General features: G+C 37.4%; 1 protein-coding gene and 1 long non-coding RNA gene across 8 annotated transcripts in view; one reads left to right on the top strand and one right to left on the bottom strand.

Moving 5' to 3' along the window:
• Positions 1-279: 279 nt before the first annotated feature.
• Positions 280-24,463, bottom strand: part of gria1a (glutamate receptor, ionotropic, AMPA 1a) — a 38,707-nt gene continuing 14,523 nt past the window's right edge. Inside the window, exons 4-16 of one of the 4 annotated variants that reach the window (XM_077732334.1) lie at positions 23,868-24,052; positions 21,203-21,256; positions 19,409-19,567; positions 18,811-18,978; positions 17,865-17,969; positions 17,599-17,709; positions 15,734-15,940; positions 15,156-15,601; positions 10,253-10,451; positions 9,834-10,081; positions 6,541-6,655; positions 4,557-4,691; positions 280-2,712 (exon numbers count right to left, since the gene is read on the bottom strand). In XM_077732334.1, the coding sequence (XP_077588460.1) occupies positions 2,545-2,712; positions 4,557-4,691; positions 6,541-6,655; positions 9,834-10,081; positions 10,253-10,451; positions 15,156-15,601; positions 15,734-15,940; positions 17,599-17,709; positions 17,865-17,969; positions 18,811-18,978; positions 19,409-19,567; positions 21,203-21,256; positions 23,868-24,052 (2,300 nt within the window). In that variant the 3' untranslated portion in view covers positions 280-2,544. Of the gene's footprint in view, positions 2,713-4,401; positions 4,692-6,540; positions 6,656-7,206; positions 7,322-9,833; positions 10,082-10,252; positions 10,452-15,155; positions 15,602-15,733; positions 15,941-17,598; positions 17,710-17,864; positions 17,970-18,810; positions 18,979-19,408; positions 19,568-21,202; positions 21,257-23,867; positions 24,053-24,463 lie in introns of all 4 variants that reach the window. The other 3 variants (XM_077732333.1, XM_077732336.1, XM_077732335.1) reach the window with 3 other exon arrangements.
• LOC144207102 (uncharacterized) overlaps positions 18,115-24,463 on the top strand; it is a 53,350-nt gene continuing 47,001 nt past the window's right edge. For 3 of the 4 annotated variants that reach the window (XR_013328563.1, XR_013328565.1, XR_013328562.1), the window contains exons 1-2: positions 18,162-18,323; positions 23,877-24,062. This is a non-coding gene — a long non-coding RNA (uncharacterized LOC144207102). The other variant, XR_013328564.1, reaches the window with a different exon arrangement.

Here is a 24,463-nt window from a genome sequence, read left to right as displayed (position 1 = left end):
TATTGGAGAATAAAAAAAGTATTCACTGTGTTTCTGCATGCAATTGATACAAGAGAAGATCTGCATGAAAGGTAAATGAAAGTATGTGTATGCTATATTTACTCATTTCAATTACTGTGATGGGAACAATTATATTAATCTATGATTTCCCTATGCAGTTTCCTTATTTCTTTCTTCCCTCTTTCTCTTTCTCTCTGGCTAAATTTTAACATTCCATTTGCTTGAAGCAGAGCAATTCAGAAGGCTCAATGAAATAACACACCTCAATGAACAAATATACATAGTTTATTCCTTTATTTTGTTACAAAAGCACAATGACTTCCTTCCAGAACACTTTGGCTAGAAAAAAATATTCCTCAATTGCCCCGCCCCCTTATTAAAACATACCAACTACTGTTTGAGTTTTTATATTTTAAGACACCATTCTATAGTAAAAAAAAAAACATAAGAATGAACTCTAAGCATAATATACTGTCAAAAATGAAAACAACATGGATTAAAATCAAATGTTTTTAACTTACTGGCACTTTAAAAATACAAAAAGAAAATGATTTGTGAACATTGATAGTAAACTGCAAATTCAACCAAAACTTGATTCAAACATTAGTTTTGACAGATTTTCCACATCCGTATGATTTTTTTCCATTTTTATTTTTTTCCACAATTAAAAATGTAAAACACTGGCAAACCAACTCTCCTTTATAATACAAACATCGACTGTTTTTTTTCCCTTATATATTTTTTATATAGAAATCTTTTATCGCATATAAAATCTTTCTGAATGTCAAGCCTCCGGTGCTTTGTCCTAATTAATACAACAGCACAACAAGATGGAAGTAAAGTTTGCATGCCTTTCTGGTACACAGAGGCATTAAGTGTAAAACAGGCATTTGAGAGAGGACATTTATGTACATAATATGTGCTGATATGTATGGTTTTGGTAAACTGCCTATTATCTTGAACAGAGAATAATTTGAGATATTAAGAATTAAATTTGGTACCATCGTTTCTAAAGCAGGAAAAAAAGGAACAAATCAATAGAGAAAGAAGCAATGGTATGAAACTAGCACAGCAAACTTTCAATAATAAGCACGGCCATAACCTTCTAGTCACCTTCAGGTAAAAATCACAGCTTGAGGTATGAACAATTTGCAATGCAGGGGTATTTCATAGTGAGTGATGAATGACTGTAATTTCATGTTTTCATGTACCCGCCTTTCCTTTCATCTACTTTGTCAGACATTCCACTGAAGTAACAATTCCAGTGGGGAGAGGACATGGGAAGGGAAGTGGAAAATAATCAAATTTTCAATCTGCCAGAAAATAAAATGAATAAAAAAATGCCTGTTATACAGCATACAGTATATGACGTGTCACCTAGAGACCATTTCAACTTCTCTACAGAGAAACTGATTGAAGGATTTATGTAAAATATGATGACATTATCAATACAGTACATTTACAATACATTGTAAAACTTGACTGTAATTGAAAACTTGACAAGGTTAAATTTTGTACCCCCCACAAATGAGCCATTTTGTTCTTTTGTGGTCTATTTAATACTATATGTAATTTTAAACTCAGTCTATTTCATTGTGTCATCATTGACTGCAATATTTACAAAATACTTTAGTTCTTTACGACCTTGAGTTTACTTATCATTAACTTTATATGGCATCATTATTGATATATTATTTTTTTGTAATGTGATATTTTTTCCCTAACCAAAAATTATCTTTTTAAAAAATGCTGCTAAGAAATTATATACTATTTTGTGCCAGATAGCCTTCTCAAAAGAGAAGTTCCCCAAAGCACATAAAAACTTTGTGTATACAAAAAATGGTGCTGTGACAAGGCATGACGTGTGATATGAGGTGTAGCAGCAACACGTTTTCTTTCTTGTCTTTTTTTCTCGCAAGTCAAACAACTAAACTTTGTTACATAACACCAGTGCAAACCATATACTAAAAACTGTCTATGCTACACTGGTCACAGTGGTCCTCTCAATATTTATTTTAAATGAAAGGGTGAAAGAGTGGAGGCATATACTTAAAATAATAATTGTAGTGATTTATCCTTATCTCCATCTCAGTGCAAAGTCAACCTTAACCACTAGTAAGCATTATGTAGGTAGTAGGGCCAGAAGTGGAGGTGTAAATATTGCACATACAGACTATAGTCAACAACTCCATTGCAATTGCACAAGGCAGGTGGCACACTTAAGACTTTTTTTTTTGCATCACAGAAAATAACACAGTTAAAAAGAAATAGCAAAAACACAACCAGATTCTTTATTGCAGCACACTTCTTGTTTTCCCCAAATATGCACATATGAAAAAGTCATGAGTCTTTAGTTTGTAAGGAGCATTTAAAGAGTACATTTTGGCAGTAAGTTCAATCTTGTTCCAGTCGGGCACAGCAAAAAAAAAAGATGGGTCAAACCACACAGCCATGTTTTTTTGTTTATTTTTTTTGGAGGTCATCCGAGTCTTGTGCTCTTACTGTTCCACCCTGCCCTCATTTTTTGCTCCAAATGTGATATGATCACATTCCTGAGGGACCCAGTCCCATGCTGGCAGTGTGGCTCATGCATGGTAGAGTTTGGATGGTCTTGGGGAAATCATGGGTGAGGAGTCGGCCATTCTCTCCTCCGCTCTCATTACCGCTCATCCTGGTTAGGGTGGAGCAGCGCATGGCGTCATTGATGGATTGCTGTTGGAAAATAGCATAATTCAATCAGTCTTTTCATTTTAAATCATTGCACGTTTGGACTAAAAAGTGACAAAATTGATCCAATCTATTTTAAATATATTAATATATAAATTCAGTATATCTTTGTCTCTCTAAATGTAACAAAAATGGTCCATAAGGGTAGTAAATGTCTGTTTTTTTCATACAAATTAAGATACTTTACAGTTATTTCTTTTTGTTTTCCTATGTTGAGCTATTATATAAATATTCATACTGTCTGCTATTCATTCAAATTGGGCAAGTATCAATTGTGTCTGCCTAAATGAGAATTTTTTTGATTGCTTTTAAACATGGTGGCTGTCTATCTGTTTTGTTTTTTGGGGGCTTTAAAACCTCTGATGTTGGCTGGGAATCAAAGTCCAGTTGGAACAGAGCAGAAACAATTCTGGAAGCAAGCTGCAGCTCCATTTCTCGCTGTAATTGCACTTGTGGGCCATGTCATACAGAAAGAGTAAGATAGTACAACAAGAAGCTGTCAGTTGCAGCTGACAATTCAAAAACTGAGACTCCTCGTCAATTTCATCAGCATACGGATAAGGTGACTAGTTGTGTACTGATTAAAATCGATTGAATAGAATAAAACAACCCACCAAGAACATCCCCTATAATGTTGGCCCTGTTGTGTATTGTTGCTGCTGTTTAAAAGTGGCAGCCCAGAGAAGTGATTCATGTCAAAAGACGAATCGAGTTGTTGTTTGTTCCTTGAATTAACTGTCAAATATTGTAAGCTGAACAATGGAGAACTTCCATATCTCTGAAAATGCAATCATTAGAAATAGAAGCTTCTACACTAAAGCAGTGATGGAATACAGGCCTGCCTTATGGTATAGTACATATATAAAGGATGTTCACCACAATGGGCCCTGCTTTGCAAAACATTTAGCAAAAAAGAGGAGAAGGAGCAGGGGAAAGATTTATTCAGAGTGACAGAGGTAGATAGATGCATCACTGTAATTTGAATTGCCTTTATACCTGCCCTCTAATATGAGCTTTGGTTGATGTGTGTGTGTCCTATTTATCATATCAATTTCTTTTTTTCAGTGTCTACGCAATGGATGATGCATTTTTGTGGCTAATTCTGCCATAAGGAAAACATAACATTCAGATGCAAAGCCTGATAAAGGTGAAGTTCTAGTATATTTTGTCAAATTAAATAACTTAAACTAGATACAGAGAGAGAAGGTCATTTTTATTCTGTTGGTAATTAAAATCAGTATAGTTCTGCCTGTGGATTTAGCGTCTGCACTCTAATTGCCAAGTAATCTATCTTTTAGGCAAAAATATTGTATAGAACTCTTGAATTTGTTTCAAAAAAGCTTGTGGGTTTACTCAATGAGAATTTTCTAACCAGATTTTGTGATTGTGAGATGTTTTGGTCCCATAATGAATGGTTGTCTATGAAAGTACTTTAGGTTTAACCTGAGCAGGTATGAGGACAATTTCAAATTAAGCAATTCAGCACATCTGCAGGCCTTCTTTAACACGAAAACTTAGCGAGGTAGCAACAGAAGGAGAGAGAGGTACAGGAGAGCGTTTGCATTGCGGTGGAAGCCGTGAAAGGCCCTACTGTAGCGACGGTTAGATGGGCAGGGGATGAGTAGGCGGATGTCATCATCATCATCATTATTATCATGGTTTAATGTTTCCTACCCCGTGGCTGTGCTCTGCTCTTATATCTTAACAGTGTTGTTGGCGTACAGGCCGTAGCTCTGCAGCTCTGTGTAGGGGGCGCTAGCACCACTGTCTAAGGCTGAGCAGTGAAAGGCCTGAGCAGCTGAGGCAGCAGCGGCTCGTGCAGTTGAGACCTTCATTCGCCGTGACTCCGTCCTGGATTTGTAGCAGAACTCCACCAGTGCCACAAGCATGGCCAGCCCCAGGCCACCGATCAGGATGTAGAAGACTCCGGCGACGTTGCTCAGGCTCAGAGCACTTGTCTTGTCCTGGAAGAATTGACAGGTAAGGAGTACCAATCAGTGAATGGAGCTTTTGCAGTGTAGCAAAAACTAGGTTTACACATTCATTGACAGAAGACGTTCCCATTCATACATAACATAGTACGCAGAAAAGTGTAAAAACACTTTCGACATGACACGTAGCCCTCTACACAATTGTATGTAGGTATAAACTCACTGGCCACAATATTAGGGGTAATAAATCAATTCATTGAATACCAGCCATTATTTGAAAAGGACAACCCCTTTTATTGCAGTTAATTATTTTAACTGATCTCCAAGGTCCAAAGAATATCGTATATCTTGGGATTCACAGTACAGCTGCGTTTAACACATCAGAAAAAAACTGTCAATCATTATAATGTGTGTATTCATTAAGTCTTTTATCACTGAAAAATTAAACAAGAAAATAAAATTAAGACTTAATAAATGGCTGATAAACATTACCTTTATGTTACAGTTTACCTAATATTTTGACCAGTGTTAATATACTTATACATTCATCCAGGGATAAACTTACGTACATGTAAATAGATTACACACACACTCAGCCATGCACACAGATCGACAAACAGAAATAAACAAACACTAGAATACTTCCAAGAAAAAGGCCTGTCTCACGAAACAAAGTCAAATAATTTTACTGGATAACTTATTGAGTTATCTCAATGCAGCAAGGTGTTATTTCCATTGCTCTGAGTATTTTCATTACATACCCAATCAATGACAGTAAATGCTATCAGAACCCAAGGGCTATCTATCACTACAAGATGTAATAGTGCAACTTCTTTTAACAATACTATATTCTGGATATTGAAGGCAGATTTGCCCTTTATAATTGCCTTAGCCATAGTGATTGTCTTACAATGGTATGCTGTTAATCATTTTTCTCAGATCTGTATTCATAAATATTTAACTATAGTGATGTTGAACTGGTGTCATGACAGAGGCCACACATTTAAAGCTTCATGTGAGTGAATCCCCACCAAAATTGACATAGTAGAAGGCCACGCAAAACCAAGATTTATCATTACTTAAATTTATACAAATATTGATATTTCTATTGGGAGCCATGATTATAATATATGCTTTCTTATGTAAATCAAATAAATGCAAAATAGAAGAACAGCTTGTCCATCAACATAATTCTAGTATCAAAAATCCCATGTAGATTAGAGTTTGTGTTAAACTATATTCATGTTTTATGATTGAATACCATTGGGATGGGAAGCATCCTTTAAGGTAGTTATGATTCATATTGGAAGGTTGGTCATCAAATCTGTTGTGAAGGCATGACAGGCTGCGAGGTATCAATTTAAACTGTAGCAGTGTGATGATTTAAAAGTCTAATTCCTCCTGTCAGGCAAAATTCATCCTCATCAAATCATCTTCATGGCCATTTACAAGCCTGTAAAGGTGTAACCCTGAAGCCCAATACTCAAAAGCATCTTAAAAAATAAATGTTCTGAGTATGTATCAAGAATTATGTTTTATTTCTCAATATTATGCTGATTCCCAGGTTAAATTATTGAAATAAATACGATAAAAATGTATATAGAGGAATAAATAAGTACACTATTTTAGTGATTTTGGTGAACGAAATTTCTCTTTCTCACTCTCACCGTCTTTGGATGGAGATCAAAGTGCAGAAAAAGCACAAGGTTAAGCTTACAGACAATAGTTTATGTACGATTTTGTTCAAAAGTCCACAAGGTTAATTGTGTAAAGTTTTGGCTTTTGCCCTCTGCTGTAAATGACATACTGGACTTTGGCTTTTATCAGGGCAAGGTTATGCTAGGAGGTGCTGTGATGTGACAGAATTAGGATTGAGACTAACCTTTCTTCCAGAGTCCTTGTTGCCACATTCCCCTTTATCGTACCACCATTTGTTTTTCAGTTTGTCTAAGACGGCTTGCTCATTGAGTTTCAACACCGCTAGGTTTACTGGGATTCTTCCAACCACAAAGAAATAACATAAATAACATATTATACCATGTTATTTTATGTTATTGAATCATAAACATAACAAATTACATTCACACATTAAAACTTGAGCTGGGCTTTGGTAAATAAAAGGAGAAAATATTACATCAGACGTGCACACCCACACACACACTCACAAATAATTACAGATGGCATAAGCATCATTAGGAACTTTAGAATCAAAGTGATATGCATTAATACTCCATCTAACTTGTTGTATTTGCTCCCTAAGGCAGTAGATGTGTATTACTATATCACTTGGGGGAACCGGCACACTGCATAGCCTGTATAATAATACTTTAGATGTGCTTTGATTAAAGACTTTTTGAACAACAAATACCTGAATGCAAATTTTAGACTAAATTACAAAATGCAGCTTGTGCTATTTACCCCCTTTTTTGTCTTTTATTGTTTACTGGCATTGCAGTGTGCCTGCCGGTTACCCCCTTCCCCCAAACACCTACCACACACCCAGTGGTGGTGGCAGGTTACCCGCAGGGTTTATCAAACTGGCTCTGACCTTGGAGTCCCCGCCCCCGCTGCCGCACTCTCCCTTGTCGTACCACCACTTGTTTTTCAATTTGTCCAAGAGGCCCTGCTCGTTCAGTTTTAACACTGCCAGGTTTACAGGGTTTCTTGAATATAGTAGAAAACGATATCCATTAGATATGCGACTGATATAATGAGGTAAATATCATTCATGGTGGTGGTGATTATGACAACACTGAGTTGAATTGAAACTCCTGCATTTACCTACTGATATAAAGCAGGAGCCCTTTTTGATATGTGTTGTTAGTTGTACATCAGCAATTGGCTGAAATACAGCAATCAAGTCAGATTTTACCAAGCAGGGGCCTCAGAGGGAGAAACAGCACATTATCAATGGAGATGGCTTGGATGCGGAAGTCTGACAACAGACGGCAATTTCCTTTCAGTAGCGAAGGCATGCAGATCGCTATGGTAACTGACTTATCAATATTCAACCCAAGACATCGTCTTTGTAAATTAAAACTCAGGTAGAATCATTTATCAGCAAAGTCATATATGTATTTGGAATCTTTTGTTCTATCTTTAGTTTCTACCTCTATAAACAAAACACTGAAAGAAAACCATGGTCTAAACCGCCATTGTCATCCTCATCCAAATCATCTCCAAAGAGGCTGTAGCTCTCTCTGGCGAGTAAGTGTATTTCCTATAGCTGATGGCTGCAGACAAAGACTCCCAATCAAAGAAAGGAAGAATCCGCAATCAGAGTTTGAATAGGACATGAATGAATCTGTGATATTTCATAAATTGGGTGTCAAATGAGCTTGCCATGCGGCTCATCTTTTTTTTTTTTTTTTAAACATTCTTCCCTTCTAACTAGATCTAACTAGACTTTGTTTGCAACCAAAAGTACACAACAGCTTTAGGGAACACAGGTACATTATCATCTGAGCTGGTAAAATCTTTGAATTCTTTCTCTGTCTGGGCCTCAGACAAAAAAGAAAGAAGTCAAAGTGCATGGGTATGAATGTCTGGAAGTTAATTAGTTCGGTCACTTGGTTCAAAACCAGCTGGTGCCGAAACAGGGAGGTGAGATGGACTTAACAGGCAGGCATGCGGGTGGCAGGAGATTGTATAGGGGAAAAACGGGTAAAGGGACATCTAAAGACAAAAATATATAAAATGATATGTCTTTTGAAACAAAATAAATAGCAGTCAGCTCCTTCTGAAAAATAAGAGTTATGTCAGCAAGGCATCGATGCAATAATACATGCTGTAGCTTTTCAACAAAGGTGGACATTTGACTTTTTTTCTGCAATGAATGAACTCAAACATTAAAAAAATAACGATGACATGAATCAACAACATTAAAAATGAACTAATTTATATTAATGTTTCCATTTCATCTGAAAAAGTTATTAATGCCATTGTTCAGATGAACAGGAAACATGCACCACAATATTAAACAAAAAAAAATGCATTCATTGTCTATTGAATGGAAAACATCAACCCCCCATTTTTAAAATGAATAATTAACTCGAATAATGCCCATTTTTTATGTGTCATTTAAGTGTGGCATCAAAAATATGTAAATCGCACCTTGAATGCAAAATTATTAAATACCACATAGAGGAAGAGCTTTGAGTGGTCCTCAGCAAATCTTTACTTAACAAGGACATCCCAGATCTAGTTGACTTGATGACATTGAACTAAATCTAAAAATCCGGGTGCACTATTGAATTGAATTTTAGTCTGATTTAAAAGACGCTGTGATTGAACAACTGGAAGCATTTCTGGCAAGTTATCTGACCTTTGGCTATGAATCAAGGTGGAAGCCCAAATGAATCCAAAGCAATTCTGAATAAAATCACACCATATGACTCCTTTCATTAAAATGAATGAGTCTTATTAGTTCTGGATTAAAATCTTCAGATACCACCGGCTTGAGCTCTCCCTCTTTGCAGCAGCAGAAGCATGAATGGTTGTTGATGTAATGCAAAATGGCAGCTGCTGCACTTGGACATTGGCGGCAGAAAAGCATTCAGTATACATTATCATTAGTTACATCAATTACGGCACCTTAATAGGGCACATATTCAATTTGGTTAACTCAACACTCGCAAGTGTGAGCCCTGATGGAAGTGGGCAGGTGGCTGTGTGGGATTTGATCCCATTGACTGCCCTCCTGCTTTGAGGGCCTCTTAGATTGAGATTGACACATTGATTGTATGAGAGTATCTGTTTCAATCCGTACATTGAGTGTGGTTCCATTTTATGCCATATACTAAATGAAAGGGTTTAAAAGAATAGCATGATTAGGTCTCAAAGCCACCAGCCACCCAAAACTGCTCATACAAAAGTAATGTGTAATCAAGCAGTTCCTTCCAAACTTGGTGTTATTTCATGAAATCACAACAAACTGTTTTAAAGAAGTAATGTATCATATTTAAACAAAAAAATAATGTAAAATAATAACATTCTATGCAAACTTTCAGACTGAGAACATGCAAAATCATGATGTAATAATGCAAAAGAAAAATGGAATTAACACTAGAACAATTATGGAAAACTGAAAATGATTTAGTTCATGCATACATAAACATTCATGGAAAGTATCTCTTAGCTTGTATATCCAGCTTTGCTGTAATGACTGCGTTTTACCTGAGGGGAGATCCCTTGGGAGTGGCAATGCCATAACCTTTAGAGTCCAGATTGCCTCCTACTTTCATAGTGTCACAAGGTTTTCTCTGCTCTATGTACTCATTCATGGTAGATTCCAGCAGGTAGGCATATTTCCCTTTGGATTTACGAACTCTTATGACGCCCTCGTCTGTGGTCTTGACGAACACAGATGGATCGGCAGCCTTCATGTAGGACCACATCTTCTCAAACACAGCGATTTTAGATCTCTGTGGAAATATATTTATATTAATTGTTATTAATCAGATAAAATGCTCTTAAATAAGGTACATATATGTCGTATTAGTAATAATTACTGTATAATGTGTTTCTGCAATTCCATCACAATTTTGGGTGGTATGCTCATATATATAATGTAGTGAATGTTTAAATGTTCTCACCCTGAAAAACTCTTTTGTAGAGCCAGCATCCAGTGTTCCATAAGCAATCTCTGTTTGCTTGGCCAAATCTTCAGCGCTCTCGATAGGAGACACCATCCTTTCCACTGTCAGGAAAGCAGCCAAATTGGCAGTATAGGATGATATAATGATGAGAGTGAAGAACCACCAGACACCTCCAACAATGCGGCCAGACAGGGAGCTATAACCAGAGGAAGACACAGTAAGTTAAAAGTCTAAATTAAATGAGATAGAAGTGTTTATATTGTGGTCATGAATATTTCACAAATGGTTCAACTAAACCGCCATTATGACATATATGGCCTATAATGATGTATATACAGCAAGATAACAAATCAAATACTGCGCACTGAGCTTCTTCTACTGCATACAATGGGCTCAATAATTCTTTTTTTATTTGTATTTTGGACACATTTGGATTTGAAATGAAAATAAAAGACCAGTAATTCAAAAATCACAACAGTTTTAGTGGGGTGGCCGACAGGTTAGCTCCTTGGCCTCAACGTTTTGAGGTCGAGGGTTCGATTCTAGGTTAGAATCTTCCTGTGTGGGGTTTGCATGTTCCCCCTCAGTCTTTCATGGTTAATGTCCAAGACAAAAAAGGAACGCAGTGGAATTGTTCGGATTTTTCTGATTAAGGCAAAGAAAGTGATCAACACTTTTGAGATATGTGAACAGATGAAGAGCGTGACAAAACAAGTTGAGGAAGAGAGACCCAATGAGTGAGTGGGTGGCTCACTTGAGCAACAGGAAAACTGAGGGAGAAATAAGAGAGATTAAAAGTAAACTCCTGCTGCTGCTGAGCTCTGGAGATGCCAGTAAACAGCTGTCTAATCCTTCTTCTTCAATTGCCCTCTTTCTATCTTGTTCTTTCTTGTGCTCTTCCCTCCATCCACCCACAATTTCCGCTCTGCCCGCCCCTCCATGTTTGCTCGTGTGCTGGGGGGAGGCTGACAGGGCTTTGTTGTGGTCCACACCTTGGCACAGACACAGAGGCATTCAAGTGTGCACACACTCTCTCCCAGTTGGAGTGGGCTTGTAAGTAAGTTTTGTCACTGCCAGAGAACAACCAGGTCACCATTTCAATCGCACTTTGGTGTGTGTAAGTGAGTGTGTGTGTGTCTAATGGAGTGTGTATGACAGCAGTCCTCTGCACTTAAAGAAAAGAGTACCTGGCAGGCCCAGACCTGTTTGTTCCTTTTTGTTTAGTCCCTAAACCCATTCCGTGGAGCCTCTCTTGCTCTCATCAAACATTCGTGGAGCAGCATCCTACCTAAGAGCCTTGATAATCCTAAACTGTCTCATGACTACATGGGAAAGTCTCCAACTAGGACTGTAATTTCCTAGTCTTGTACAACTGATTAATCAATTATTCATTTGATCTCCCTCTTTTTTTTCTCCTTTCATTTCATGAAAATAAGATACTGTAATGGGGAAGCAGCTTGAATTCTGTTTACATGAAGACATTTGTATATGATAAAGGCTGGAAAGATTAATTGATAAATCACTTGGAAGCCATTCGATATATTATTTCCGGCATAAATTGTCAAAACTGCACTTAGAGGTTTTTAAATGACAAACTGCTGTTTCATCATAGAAATGGACTTGATCTCCATGTATTACTTTCTTGGTCATTGAAATTTTAAGGATATTACAATGAAGAACCATTACCTTTGAGTCTACACTAATCTGCAAACTCAAGCTGGTAAGAGAAATGATTTAATAAAAATCCCTCCTCTCGACATTTAAAGGTCAATATTAGCATGTTATTGCATAGAAAAACAGAAAATGAAAAATGTGGCCACTAGCAGGCACCAAAAAAATGGTGAATGCACTTTTTAAAAGGTTTCGGAATGATAAAAGAGAAGAGTTAAAGATATTAAGACTCTTTAACTTTTCTGTTTGACTCATTTTGTCGAACTTTCCTGTTTGGCTCATTTATAAAAAAACTGTAGAATTGTACTGAAAAGCAGTGAGTGCACCAACATGACAAAATATTACAGAACAACACTGTTAAGAGGCTCACTTTACATTAACTATAGCCAATAATCATCAAAAGATAGGTATGTGAACCTTTCTATTTTCATAGACTTGGAGAAAAGCTTGCTTTCCTCTAAGAAGAAACCTCTCTTTCCACAGTTGCCATGGTAGCACATTCAGCACTCCAAACAGTACTGCTGAGCTGAGAGAGTCTTTATGATCTAATTTTTTTTTTTGCTTCCTCTCCGCATGTCCAATAAGAACACCAATGTGCGATGGAATTGCCGCCACGGTGGGATAACCCTCATTAGGTGTCTTGTTAATTTAGTGGCTAACCAAAGCAAGATTGACTGATAAGACATTAAGATGCCATCAAAGCTGATGGTTGCAAACCTCATTGCTACCCTAAACAAGGCTTTGACTGTATTTTAAATGTAGATTAGACACGGTATACGTCTCTGCCTGTGTACAAAGTGTGAAAATTCAATTGAAATTCCCTATGGTGTTTGAGCATCTTGTTTCTGTGACACACTGGTTTTGTGGTACTAAGTGTGCGTGCATGTATGATCAAAAGTTGAATGTGAGATTTTTTTTTCAATAAATAAAACACAAGCGATGCTATGAACGAAAATGAACTCGCTGTATGAATAAATCATTCCTCCCCCCAATCGCTGTGACAGGAGCTAAAAAATGCCGCAATTATGCAACACAGTGAAATGTAACACCATCTAACAGATTGGTTGCAGTTCAATAAGGCAAAAAGCAATTCTCCTTATGTTCAATACATTTTAAAGTATAGAAGTTAGTCGTTTTAAAGTGCTTTTGGTCTCTTTTATACTGTCTATGAATTAAACAGATTTTTAAAAAAGCAGATACTAAATAGAAAAACTTTCTCCAGCTTTGTAGTAATTCCGTATTTGAATAAATTCATAGACGAATGTGAGGACAAATTATCATATGATTTTCATTTTATTTATTTATTTATTATTTAAAAGATGAGGGTTAAGGCTAAGAGAAGAGGATTTGGACATTTTATAGTATGGGAAACAAAGTTTCTAATCTATTATTGTTCAATCAAAATAGTTGTTGACTCGTATGAGAATTGATTAGGTAGTCGATAAATCCTTGTTAAATTGAAGTGATAGTAGTTTTAAATTGTCAGAAGAAAATGAAAAACTGGTGGATGAAACAAAGAATGAATGGTTGAAGGGAATGAAACAAAAATGGATCTGAAGATTAAGTTTAAAAGACAGATTGATTGCTACAGGATTTGTAGAAATTGTTCAGCCATCTGCAGAGATAAACAGAAGGAGGGCCCACTAGAGCGGACTCCGGCCTATGAAAGGCCTGAGTGACAGAGCTGACATTTAGAAAAAAGCAAAGTAGTCTTAGAATAAATAGCAGAAGCAGCAGTGTGTCCAATAAACAAACATGCACATACATAGACTGTACACATTCATGTACCAACTTAGTGTATGACTAGGTAACACTGAATGCCTACAAGCCTGTGCAAATTCTCTCACACTTTGGACAGTGTGTGAGGACACATATGCACTCCTACTCCCTTAATTCAGGCACTTGTAGTTGAGGAAAGGATTTGAGAAATTATGATGTAAGTACAGAACAAATGAAAACAATATATAGCATGAAGGAAACCTAATTTTCTCTATGCTCTATTTTGTGTGTGAATAAGAGCTAGACTAACTTAGTAACTGGGTCACCCAATTGTTTAAGTGGAGGGCGATTCCCTTCAGGCAAGACTGAGTGGGGTCAAACATTCACTGTGTTGATTTTCTCGCAAGTACACTAGTTCTTACCCTCTTTACATTGTAAACAATTGCTAGATTTCAGTGTAGTTCAAAGGATGACATATTTGTTTGTGAACAGTGTTCATCAAAGATACACTCACACTTTCCAAAAATAAATGTCTGAGGTCACATATATACTGTGTACATGTAAAAAGAAATGACAGGGACTGAGAAAGGTTGGGAGACAAACTGTCCCAACATGACGAATGGCAAGGAATTTTGATGCATTTACTTGCAGCTCTCAGACAAAAAGACATGTCAAGCATGAAGAACAGTAGCCTCTTGGCAATTGTGCAGGTACACAGATTCCCTGCTTCACCCTCCCAATAATATTTGAGTGCAGCAGATGCCTAGTGAAGCACAAGATCAAAGTCAATAACAATGTTACACATCATTACAGTAGCTTTTTTCGGTTTGCCAACGACACGTTTCAAAACAAATTAATCTATATATAACTAGAGGATTTTAGATTTTACCACAAAAAAGCTTACTTTTCCTATTTTTAAATGATACAGCCTGTCGGATTTAATAAAATCACTTCATTTGTGTAAACAAGATTTGCATTATTATCAAACACTTCATCCTTTTACATAAAAGTTTCAAGCAAATCATAGGTGTTAAATGAGTAGAATAATGTTCTACTCACAGCAGAAAGATTATATATCCGTGTATTCCATTTTTAATTTATGAAGAATGTGCGTGCTTGTTTGTTTGCTTGTATGTTTAAAGAAACATTACGGCCTTGACCTGTTTTGAATCTGTAAGGTCAAAATTGTAAGAACAGTAATAGTACTAACATGATCCTCTCTTTTTTTCCACCGAGTCTCTCTGAAAAGCCCAGAAAGTCGACCTCGGTGTCTCTAATTTCAGACACTTAATGAGATTTTTAATTTGTGACCTTTTTGAGAATAGTTTCTTGCCACTGCATATGAGACCTCTAATGGGACTAGACAGAAGCTCCAATTCCCATTAGGCATCCTCATGTTCATCGCTTTTCAAAAAGCATCACTAAAGTGCCATCCTCATTGATAACTTTGATTGAATGACAGCAATGGATCAAGCAAACAGATGCATTGACCAAAAATGAGAGATCTTACCGTGGTGAGATATCACAGCCTTGTTGCATGAACGCCCCCAGTGAGAACCAAAGGGAGTTGAAAATACCAAACTCATTGGACTGTTCTGGATTTTGTTGGTTCGTATTTTGCTGAGTCGTTGTCTGGCCCGGCTGCAAACCATTGGAGGCCGCTGCCTGATTAGGGCTCTGAGGCTCGCCACCTTCCTCGTAGTCGTCAGCATGCCACTCGTATGGGCTGAAGCGACTAACTAGGAACAGTACGACGCTCACGCCAATGTATGCAAAAACTATGCACATCCAAATCTCGTAAGCCAAGGGGTCGAGGAAGGAGAACACTCCAGGTTTGGATTTGGTAGGTTTCTTGATCATGATGGAGATGCCCAGTGACATGAATGGCTTGGAAAAGTCGATGACCTCCTCTCTGACTAGGGTGATGGTCAAAGGTGCCACAGCCACATCTGCTTTCTGAAGGAGAGAAAATATGTAATGCATAACTATTTTTCCCCTCCGATTTCTAAATTGTCAACAAAGACCATTTTTAACGCTCAACCCATTTTTATAGAAACAGAAGACACCCATACAAAGCAGTAGACTCACCCCATATACAAGTTCTCCAACCATGCCGTTCCACATTTTGCTATCAGGATCTCTTGCTCCATACTTGCCATCCGAAACAACCTTCAGTTTGTATTGATAGCCAACATGTTTAGCTATCTCTGCAGCCAGCTCGACAATGTAGCCCTCATATTTATCATTTCCAACAAGCTTTTCATGGTTTGTCTTAAGCATCACATATGGTGATTCCTGTAAAATACAGAGTACAACAAGTCATTAAATATGACAGCCATGACACTGATAACAAGAAAACCTACTGATACAAAAAGTGCTTAAATATATGGCTATGGTCGAAGTTATTGGTCAATGAGAAAGGAGAGGAAGACATTACATACAACTGGACATGGAATGCAATATCATTGAAGATGGACTTTGAAAAAAATGATTTGTGTGTGTATGTACCCTGCCTGACCTTTGTTCTTGACAAATGACAGCCGTATTTGTGCACCTAACATTGATTGGATGGGATTAGGTACTACAGCTGTTCTTACACCTGGGGACCCACTTTGTCTTTCTTCTGAATGCCTTTCACATGGATTCCCAGGTATAAGAATTATTTATTAAGCCTAAAATGAACACCATTTTCAGAGGCTATGAGGTGAACATATGTTGCTGTCATAAATCAAGAAGAAGGAAATTATTATTCTATTGGTTATTGTCTAGATTATTCTGTTCTTTATGTTTTACCCTATTGGTAATATATCTATACTTGAGGGCACGGTCTTGGGCATTCGGAATGACAGACACTAAACCTTTACAAATGCACCCATAAAAAAACATGCAGTCAGAGTTTTAGTCAGAGACAGAGGCTTACAACTTTGGTCCCCCAAACAGCAAAATCTATGGGTGACTTCTGCTATATATTATTGAAGAAAATATATTACAAAGAAATAACTCAAAATCATTGAGAATCACTGCATTAAAGCCAGTCTGCTTTCCACCTCCAGAACTTCTGCTCATACAAACTGTTTTTCACCGACTTCAAGCAGTCACACTGAAATCAAGCACACAGTTACACCTGCATGTATTGAAATAGCACCTAGTCTTAAGTATTATAATAACAATAATACATTTAAAAAAATCTTCAGGTTTTTAGGTAGGAACAATTCAAAATTAAAGAAAAAAACACTATAATACAATTAAAAAAAACATGAACACTTGAAATACACTATAGGGGATATAGAGCCAGTAAAGTGAAACTGAGCTGCAGGCATCTTTGGACACCAATTTTCTTTTCTGATATCAAATTTTCCACACACGACAGAACACGAGAACATCCTGTGCCAGCAAGGATAGAATTACATCTTCCTTGTTATCTCCTGTATATAAACCAGGTGTTCTCAGCAATGCTCTTATTTATTGAAGGAATGTAAGAGATAACCATGGTGACAGATAATAGCAATAATGTCAAAACTACTAACACTAGACCAGTTGCAGATTTATCTCTTCAATTGGCAAGGAGAATGAAAACTATATAGATGAAATGTATAGAAAAAAAAACCAAGAATTAGAGCATGAATGTCAAGACTAGTATTCCAGACAGATTGTACACTTACTCAGATATTTATTAGGTACCTCTGGACCCACCCTGTCTCTGTTACACTGCAACAAGGGTGTTGCCCATTTGCATGTAAAATCCATAGAATTATTAATTTAGCTCTCAAAGCCAGATGATTTAAAGAAGGGGAATAGCGACTATTAGTCCGAAAAATACAATAAGGTATCTGGCAAATTTCCTACATATTCCTGGTTGCATGAGTTCATAGTTGTAATAATTGCCAAGATGTTGCTGCATAATTATGTGATAGCAAGCCAAGTTCTCAAGCTTAGATTTCACACAGACTCACCAAGATAGTAGTGACGATATATGTTCGGTTCTGAAGGCCATATGTATCATTGCTCCCTCTGGTAAAGGTTGCGGTGGTCACATATTTTTCATCTTCGTTCCAGTAGCCAACCTATGAAAAGGATGGTGAAGTACACAGCTTTTTTAAAAGTATTGAAACTTATGTCCTTAAAATGATCTATATCAGGAGTGGTGAACACAGGTTAGGGTTTGAATTTTTGCATTAAAAATAATTGCGTAAACTAAAGTAAAAAACATCATCCATACCTTTTTGGGTCCCGATGGAGCCAGTTCCATGACACTAACAGTGTAGTTAATTCTGCGGCCTTTTTCATTGAATTGAATGTGCCCAGTTAGACCATCAATACGGACCTGAGTTTGAGATGATGAGTCAGTAATTGGAATAAAAGGAGACAGGGTAAGATATATGGAAACAGAAATATATAAAAGCCATTTTCTCTGTCACAAACGTTTGTTCATCCCTTGATGTCAAGGCTTTGGTGTCTATGTTGTACAAGTATGTTGTACTGCATCTGGCTCCCTACGGAGGTAAATGACATATGGGGTGCGTGTTCGTCTACAGTGGAGTGTTTGTCTTGGCGGCATGATGGGGTTAATTGAGCGAACACAGCTTCATTCCACAGTCTATCCGAAGGCAGATGGCTAGATTGACACTGAGTGGTCCTCTGCACAGCCGTTCTGCAGACGGCGCCTCCGGCCGCTTGGGTACATGCATGCTATTTCATTTAATATGGTATCAAGTCTATAATTAGTTTTACAGACAATTAAAACAAATAATTTGAAATGACACTGTTTAGTCAGGCATTGTTGTCAGGAATTGTTTCTGCAACTCTACCAGAACAAATGCTTTTGTGTTTGTCTAATTAAGGACGCCTTCAAGAAATCTCACAGCTAGACTACTTTCTTCTGCTTTCAAATATTACATTTCTAAGCGTAACTGCTGATGTCATATTCCATAATGATCACAGCTGAACGCGAGTGCCTGCAGATATTGTTTACCAGCCTCCATGTCACTTTTGATACTGAGGACTTTCCTTCAACTTTATGTGAACTTTAGGTGACAGAACAAAACCTAATTTGCTAAGCCAGCTACCACTCGGGAGGTGTTAGCGCATGTGCCACTTAAAATGTAGCTGTATGACATTTGATGTTCGTGTGTTTGAATGTAAGGGGTCTTTGTGTGTGGTCAGACCTGCTGCAAAGCTCGTTGGATGTCTATGCCTTGGCCCCATGGAGCTGGTGGGTTGGCAAGACATTCCCCTGCATTGCCCCTGCGCGATATGTCTATCCTTTGTCTCCTTAAATTCTGGAATGCTGTTGACATGACTTTCACACCATCATATGTCAAAGCGCCAGTGTACTGGAAACACAGGGATAATGATTGGGTTTAAAAAATAGTAAATGTTAGAAGGTAATGTGCGGGTGAATTGACATATTTTTGTAGAATGATGTGATAACTAGAAGATTAATATCACATTTAATTTTTTATTCACATCTAGAGTTAATTGCTTCACAATGTCACATTACTTTGCTGGTTAAATCTTTTATCAGGAAATTATATGGCAACACAGGACCATTTTCATTATTGAAATGTGATATAATCAGAGAAAAATATGTTGCCATCCAGTGGCATGACCTCTGGTTAACCGCTACACACAATAAGGGAGCTAAAAATTCTTGCTGTTTAATTATAAAGTGTATAATCCTGTCGGTACACAATGCAGTTTAATAAACCAGCACTCCAATTACAGAAGGTGAACCAAGCAAAAGATTATAAAAAAAATAGTTACTTTGAGTCCACTCTTTGGCATTTTGGAATCTTTGTTGTCAAATTCCATCCATTGTTGGACAACTCTACTGACACTTGGGTCTGAGTTGTTAACAAGCTGGAAGCCTGTAATGTTTGCTCCACCCTTCCGCAGGTCTGTCAGGTCAATGTCCAGGAAACCCTGTGAGGGGAGGTGGACAGACAGACAGTGTGAGGGCCATAGGCAAGAGACTACGCTCACTGGCCACAATATTAGATGCCCCTGGTTAATGAAATGTTCAGAAAGGGCAAAAGCAGTGCAACCATAAAGCAAAAACAGTAAAATAGAATGCAGAGAAACACACTGAAATGCATTTCCTCATCGTGAAATAGCCATTTATTAATCATTTATAGTGTCCCGAAAATGAAAGACACCTCTTTTGAACTTGAGATGAAAGCTGATGGATGGAACCCCACATATATATAAGCACAGACAATGTGGAGAAGAATGGCATATGATACTGCATATTTTGGCATTTATTTGATCCTAGTGACCACTCACTGAGGCTCTAACTATAACCAATTTTTCCTCTTCAAATGTATTTGTTTAGATGCCCGTTTCGTCAAAACATTATGCCAGCAGGACAGAGAGGGAAAAATGGATACAATCCCTTATTGCGATAATTTCCAGGAAAAATATGTCATCCTGAAAAACTTATCCTGACAAGCCTATGTCCTAAAGAGACTTCCTCCCTATTATATGAAGAAGGCCTTTTCAGCAAAAGGGACAAAGGCAAGGCAGTGTGCCTGTCAGGAGGAGGCATGCGGTTGTGATTGAGTAGGAAGTCCAGACCGAGCACGTGAGAAGAGTTTTGACTGATGAGAGGTGAAGGTGCTTCTCTGGATTGTCTGGCAGAAAATCTTCCATTTCCCCTCTATGCTTTGAATTCCTTAGATATGTGTGTTGCATGGCTGCAGACTGGATTTAAAGACTTTCCAGTCATTTCCAATTGATCATTATCTTGAAGCCAGGCTGATTGAGTAGCTTTATGTGTGGCTTTTTTTAATGAAACCCTAAGTAGGGTGAATGTTGTCATGGCAACAACAGTAACATGAAAGCTAGTGATTCAAGAGAAGCAAATGTCACCACCTGCACCTTAAAGTACAAGCATGGTTCCAGTTATGCGAGTAAAACACTTCTACACCATATGGAGGCTAGTTTAAAGTCTTTATAATACCAGCGATGGGACCATCACATTTTTGGGGGTTATTGCAAATGAACTTTTTCATGTTCGTATTTGAAAATAACTGCCATCTACTTGTGTACACCCTGAAGAAATGTGAAAAGTGTTATCATCTAAAATGAACTCATCCATTCGGGGCAGACAAGCCAGATTGAGTCGCTCTAATAATCAGAGTCGCGAGAAAATGTTCAAGCTGCAGCATATTAATGCCGTTATTACTAGAATGTCAATTTCCTCTTCTGCATCAATGAGTGGATATGAGGAACGCTGCAGGGTGGTCAGCATAGAATATGCATGTGGGAAATGGCAGTAGTCAAATTGAGCAAACGGATCTAATCTTGCAGTACATTGAGTGTCTGACCTTTGTCATTGGCATTTTTTTTCACTGCACGTTACATCACTTGATCAGGCTAAATCATTTAAAACTTCTTTTAGCAGAGTGCCATTTCTCCTCAGGTTTTTATTTAGGTTTAGGTTTTGCTTACATTTTTCAAAATGTTTTGAAGGGTTTTATAGAGACATAATGCAGCCTTTTGAGTTATTTAGTATTAAACACTCATAGTGGAATGCAACTAATTTAAAGTAATGCTTACCAGGTTAGCCAAGATGTAGTGGTAACTCTTTGCATTCTTGCCTTTCTCAACAATCTGGTGAGGAGAAAAAAATGATTAAATGACCTTGATAGAAGATTGTGGTGTGTGTGTGTGTGTGTGTGTGTGTGTGTGTGTGTGTGTGTGTGTGTGTGTGTGTGTGTGTGTGCGTGTGTGTGCTGGGTTAGAAAAAGATTGAGACTGTCAAAGCAGTACATTGTACCTAGAAAAGTGTTTCTTGACAGTGAAGAAAGTAGGTCCATACAATTTTGAGTGATGGCAGGGAATGAAAAAGGAGGTCAACATTTGACTTTTTTTTTTAATTCCCGAGATTATCCATAATATAGAAAGTCACGGAAAACTAACAGGCTTTCAACACTAATTTGTAATTTGACTTTGACATTGCCCTTTTCCAGGATTTATATTACATGATAAAAGTGATTTCAATGGCAGATACTAAATACTGGAACACTAATAACAACATCATCAGTGTCTACTGAGGGGGAAAAAAATCATTGCATTTATTGCCCAACACATTTGCAAAACACTACTAGGCATGACACTGTTATCTTTACTGTTGACCGGTCAACCCGACCCTAGGGGTCAGGCAGAATGGAGTAACAAATAGAAGTGTGGAGTAAAGTGTCAGCATCAGTTTGTTCAAAGGAAAGATTTATTCTCATCTTCACTTTGACTGACATTTAAATAGACCCCCTTTCTTTCCCTCAACCCCCATTGCCACGCTCAAGGCTTAAAACTGTCTTGCTTTAAAAAAGACAGTATTTCAGTGTACAATAACTGAATGTCACAAGTGTCAACAACATATAAAAATTAAACCTAATCTTGCAGAGGTAGTTTTAAGTAATGATCCATCCAATTAAAAAAGGCTACGATAGATAAGCATTAAATTCATGTGTCTATTCTCAGCTAGTGTGCAGGTCATCACACATTAGGTCTCTCATCCTCTCAGGATTTACACCTGGGGGGGGGGGGGGGGGGGCATTTGTTTTATGTTTTGTGTGTGTACATGTGTGCGCGTAGTATCGCTGGAGGTCAGAACAGAAGGTGACATTTTTTATTAATTGTGACCCCAGCATAAGACAGGCCCTGCGGTCAAGCCCCGGGCAAGGAAAAGCAAGACAGTGACCCACAATCTAACCACACATGCGACCCACACTGCTATACATACAACAGCCACCATGGGTTACCAAGTGCAAATGTTTTTTGATTACATATGTAAATATGTGCCATTTAGGACATTAAAAGAAAGGATCATCTCTATGCGTAAAAAACTCACAAACAAAAACATCCATGTAATATTTGACCTGTTACACTTTTGTCATCACAGTTGTTCTGCAAGGCGACTACATTAACATTTAGCTTCTCTGAAAAGTCACCCTTAGGGTACTGCCAGTGACATTATCGCAGGAGAATCTGTGTGTACTGTTAGAGATGAATGAGATGAACATGGGAGTTTATAGGGCAGAAGACCCAGATGGGTCTGTAGTTGTGTGTATGTGCAGCTGTATACAAGTGTGAGATACTGTGTGGATTGTGGGAGAGGGGTACCATGGATGCGAGGAACAGATGAAAAAGATTGATGGTGGCTGTATGAATAAAATACTTTTCAATCCATGTTGCTATATAGCAGTGAGAACTGATGCAATAACCTTAACTGTTGACCGTGCTATCAATAACATTCACATTGAAATTGACTATATTGTACCATATGTGTATGACGGCTTGTTCAAAAGTATGATTCATTAGGTGTTGCAGGGAGAGCCGCCATTAGAACGTTGCAGGATTACAAAAAAGATGGTCTAAAAGACGCATCGGCACAACTTCACATTGGTTCAGATACAGAATAAGAGCATGTTATCCCAACAAATAAGCACACATTTAAAAATATTTTGCGCTGAAAAATACTAATGTATTCTTATCTTGTGGATTTATCAATTATGGAATTTTTCCATTACACTTTACGTGTAGTACATAACAGATTTTACTGGTACCTAAGGGTTGTGTAAAAGGTGTACTTCACAAACTAATGCATTTTTGTGTTTAAAGCTTCATGTTCAAAAGTTTGGAAATGCTTTAGGGTCAAATAAATCAAATGGATGCAGTCTACAATAATCAGTGTTATTCATTTTAAATGCATCATTTTTTTTCTTTTATAACAAAAACAGATTGCCTTGAGGATGACAAAATAAACAGTTTGATTCTAAAGTGAGGAGTGAGACTCAAAGTGATTCAATTAAACTGTCAATTAGGATTCCTGAATCATTTTTGTTTGACCACCATCTTGGCGAGAGCTCATTTTTTCACAGAAGAATTGCTAGGTCTTAATGCATAACCTGTGTCATTTATCAGGTTTTTCTTAGATGCTTAGAGACTGCATACAACAGCAGAGAAACTAATGCTGTCACTACCTGCATATTCTTTTCTGTTCTGCATTACTGCTTCTCTTCATCTTCTTAAACCATGCAAAGCCAAATACACAAAGCCACTTTTCCCTAACTCCTTTGAGGAAGATAATTGCTCAAAATAAATCCCATGTGCCCAAAGGAAAAAAAAAACATCCAAACAGATGGAATTTATTTTTCTTTGAGGTTTTAAGATAGTTGAAGCATAATGGTGTATAATAGTAAAATATAAAAATCTTTTTTACCTTTTTCAGGATGCCAGTGAGCCTCTCTGTCTCACAGTCAATGATAATTTGACCCTCCTTCCTCTTGTCCAAATCCTGGAAGACTTTCAAGAAAGATGCTTCTGTCATGGTCTCCACATTGACAGAAGTTACCAGCCAGTCTCTCTCTGCTGCTGTGTCCAAAACTTTCTGGAGTACTGACAGGCCTAATCACAGGTAAAAGAATCATACACAAATGTGACTACATTATAAGTAGTGTCATATGAGACAAGAGCTATTGATAAAAGTTCCCTAAAGGATGAGACATTTGAGATGTTTGCATACACTATAAAAAAAAACAAAAATGACGATGGAAAATATATATTTTGTTAGCTCCTATCACTTTTTGTCCCTATACTGTCAAAGTAAAACATACTTTTGGTCATGCCAACTTAAGATTCTAAGGCGTAAATACAATTATTACTCTATAGTCATATTGTACGTTTCATTTCCAGTTCCTACCCATAGTAATAATACTATAGAGTAGAACTAAGGGCAAGGAACCAAACCCATCCCCTGTAGATTTAGGGATAAAGTGTAATGAACGATTAAGTCCATTCAACACACTGACACTCCCA

The sequence above is a fragment of the Stigmatopora nigra genome, chromosome 14 (assembly GCF_051989575.1).
Source record: "Stigmatopora nigra isolate UIUO_SnigA chromosome 14, RoL_Snig_1.1, whole genome shotgun sequence".
Lineage (NCBI taxonomy): Eukaryota > Metazoa > Chordata > Actinopteri > Syngnathiformes > Syngnathidae > Stigmatopora > Stigmatopora nigra.
The sequence above is the reverse complement of the archived record's forward strand: the minus strand, read 5'-3'. Positions and strand labels throughout refer to the sequence as shown.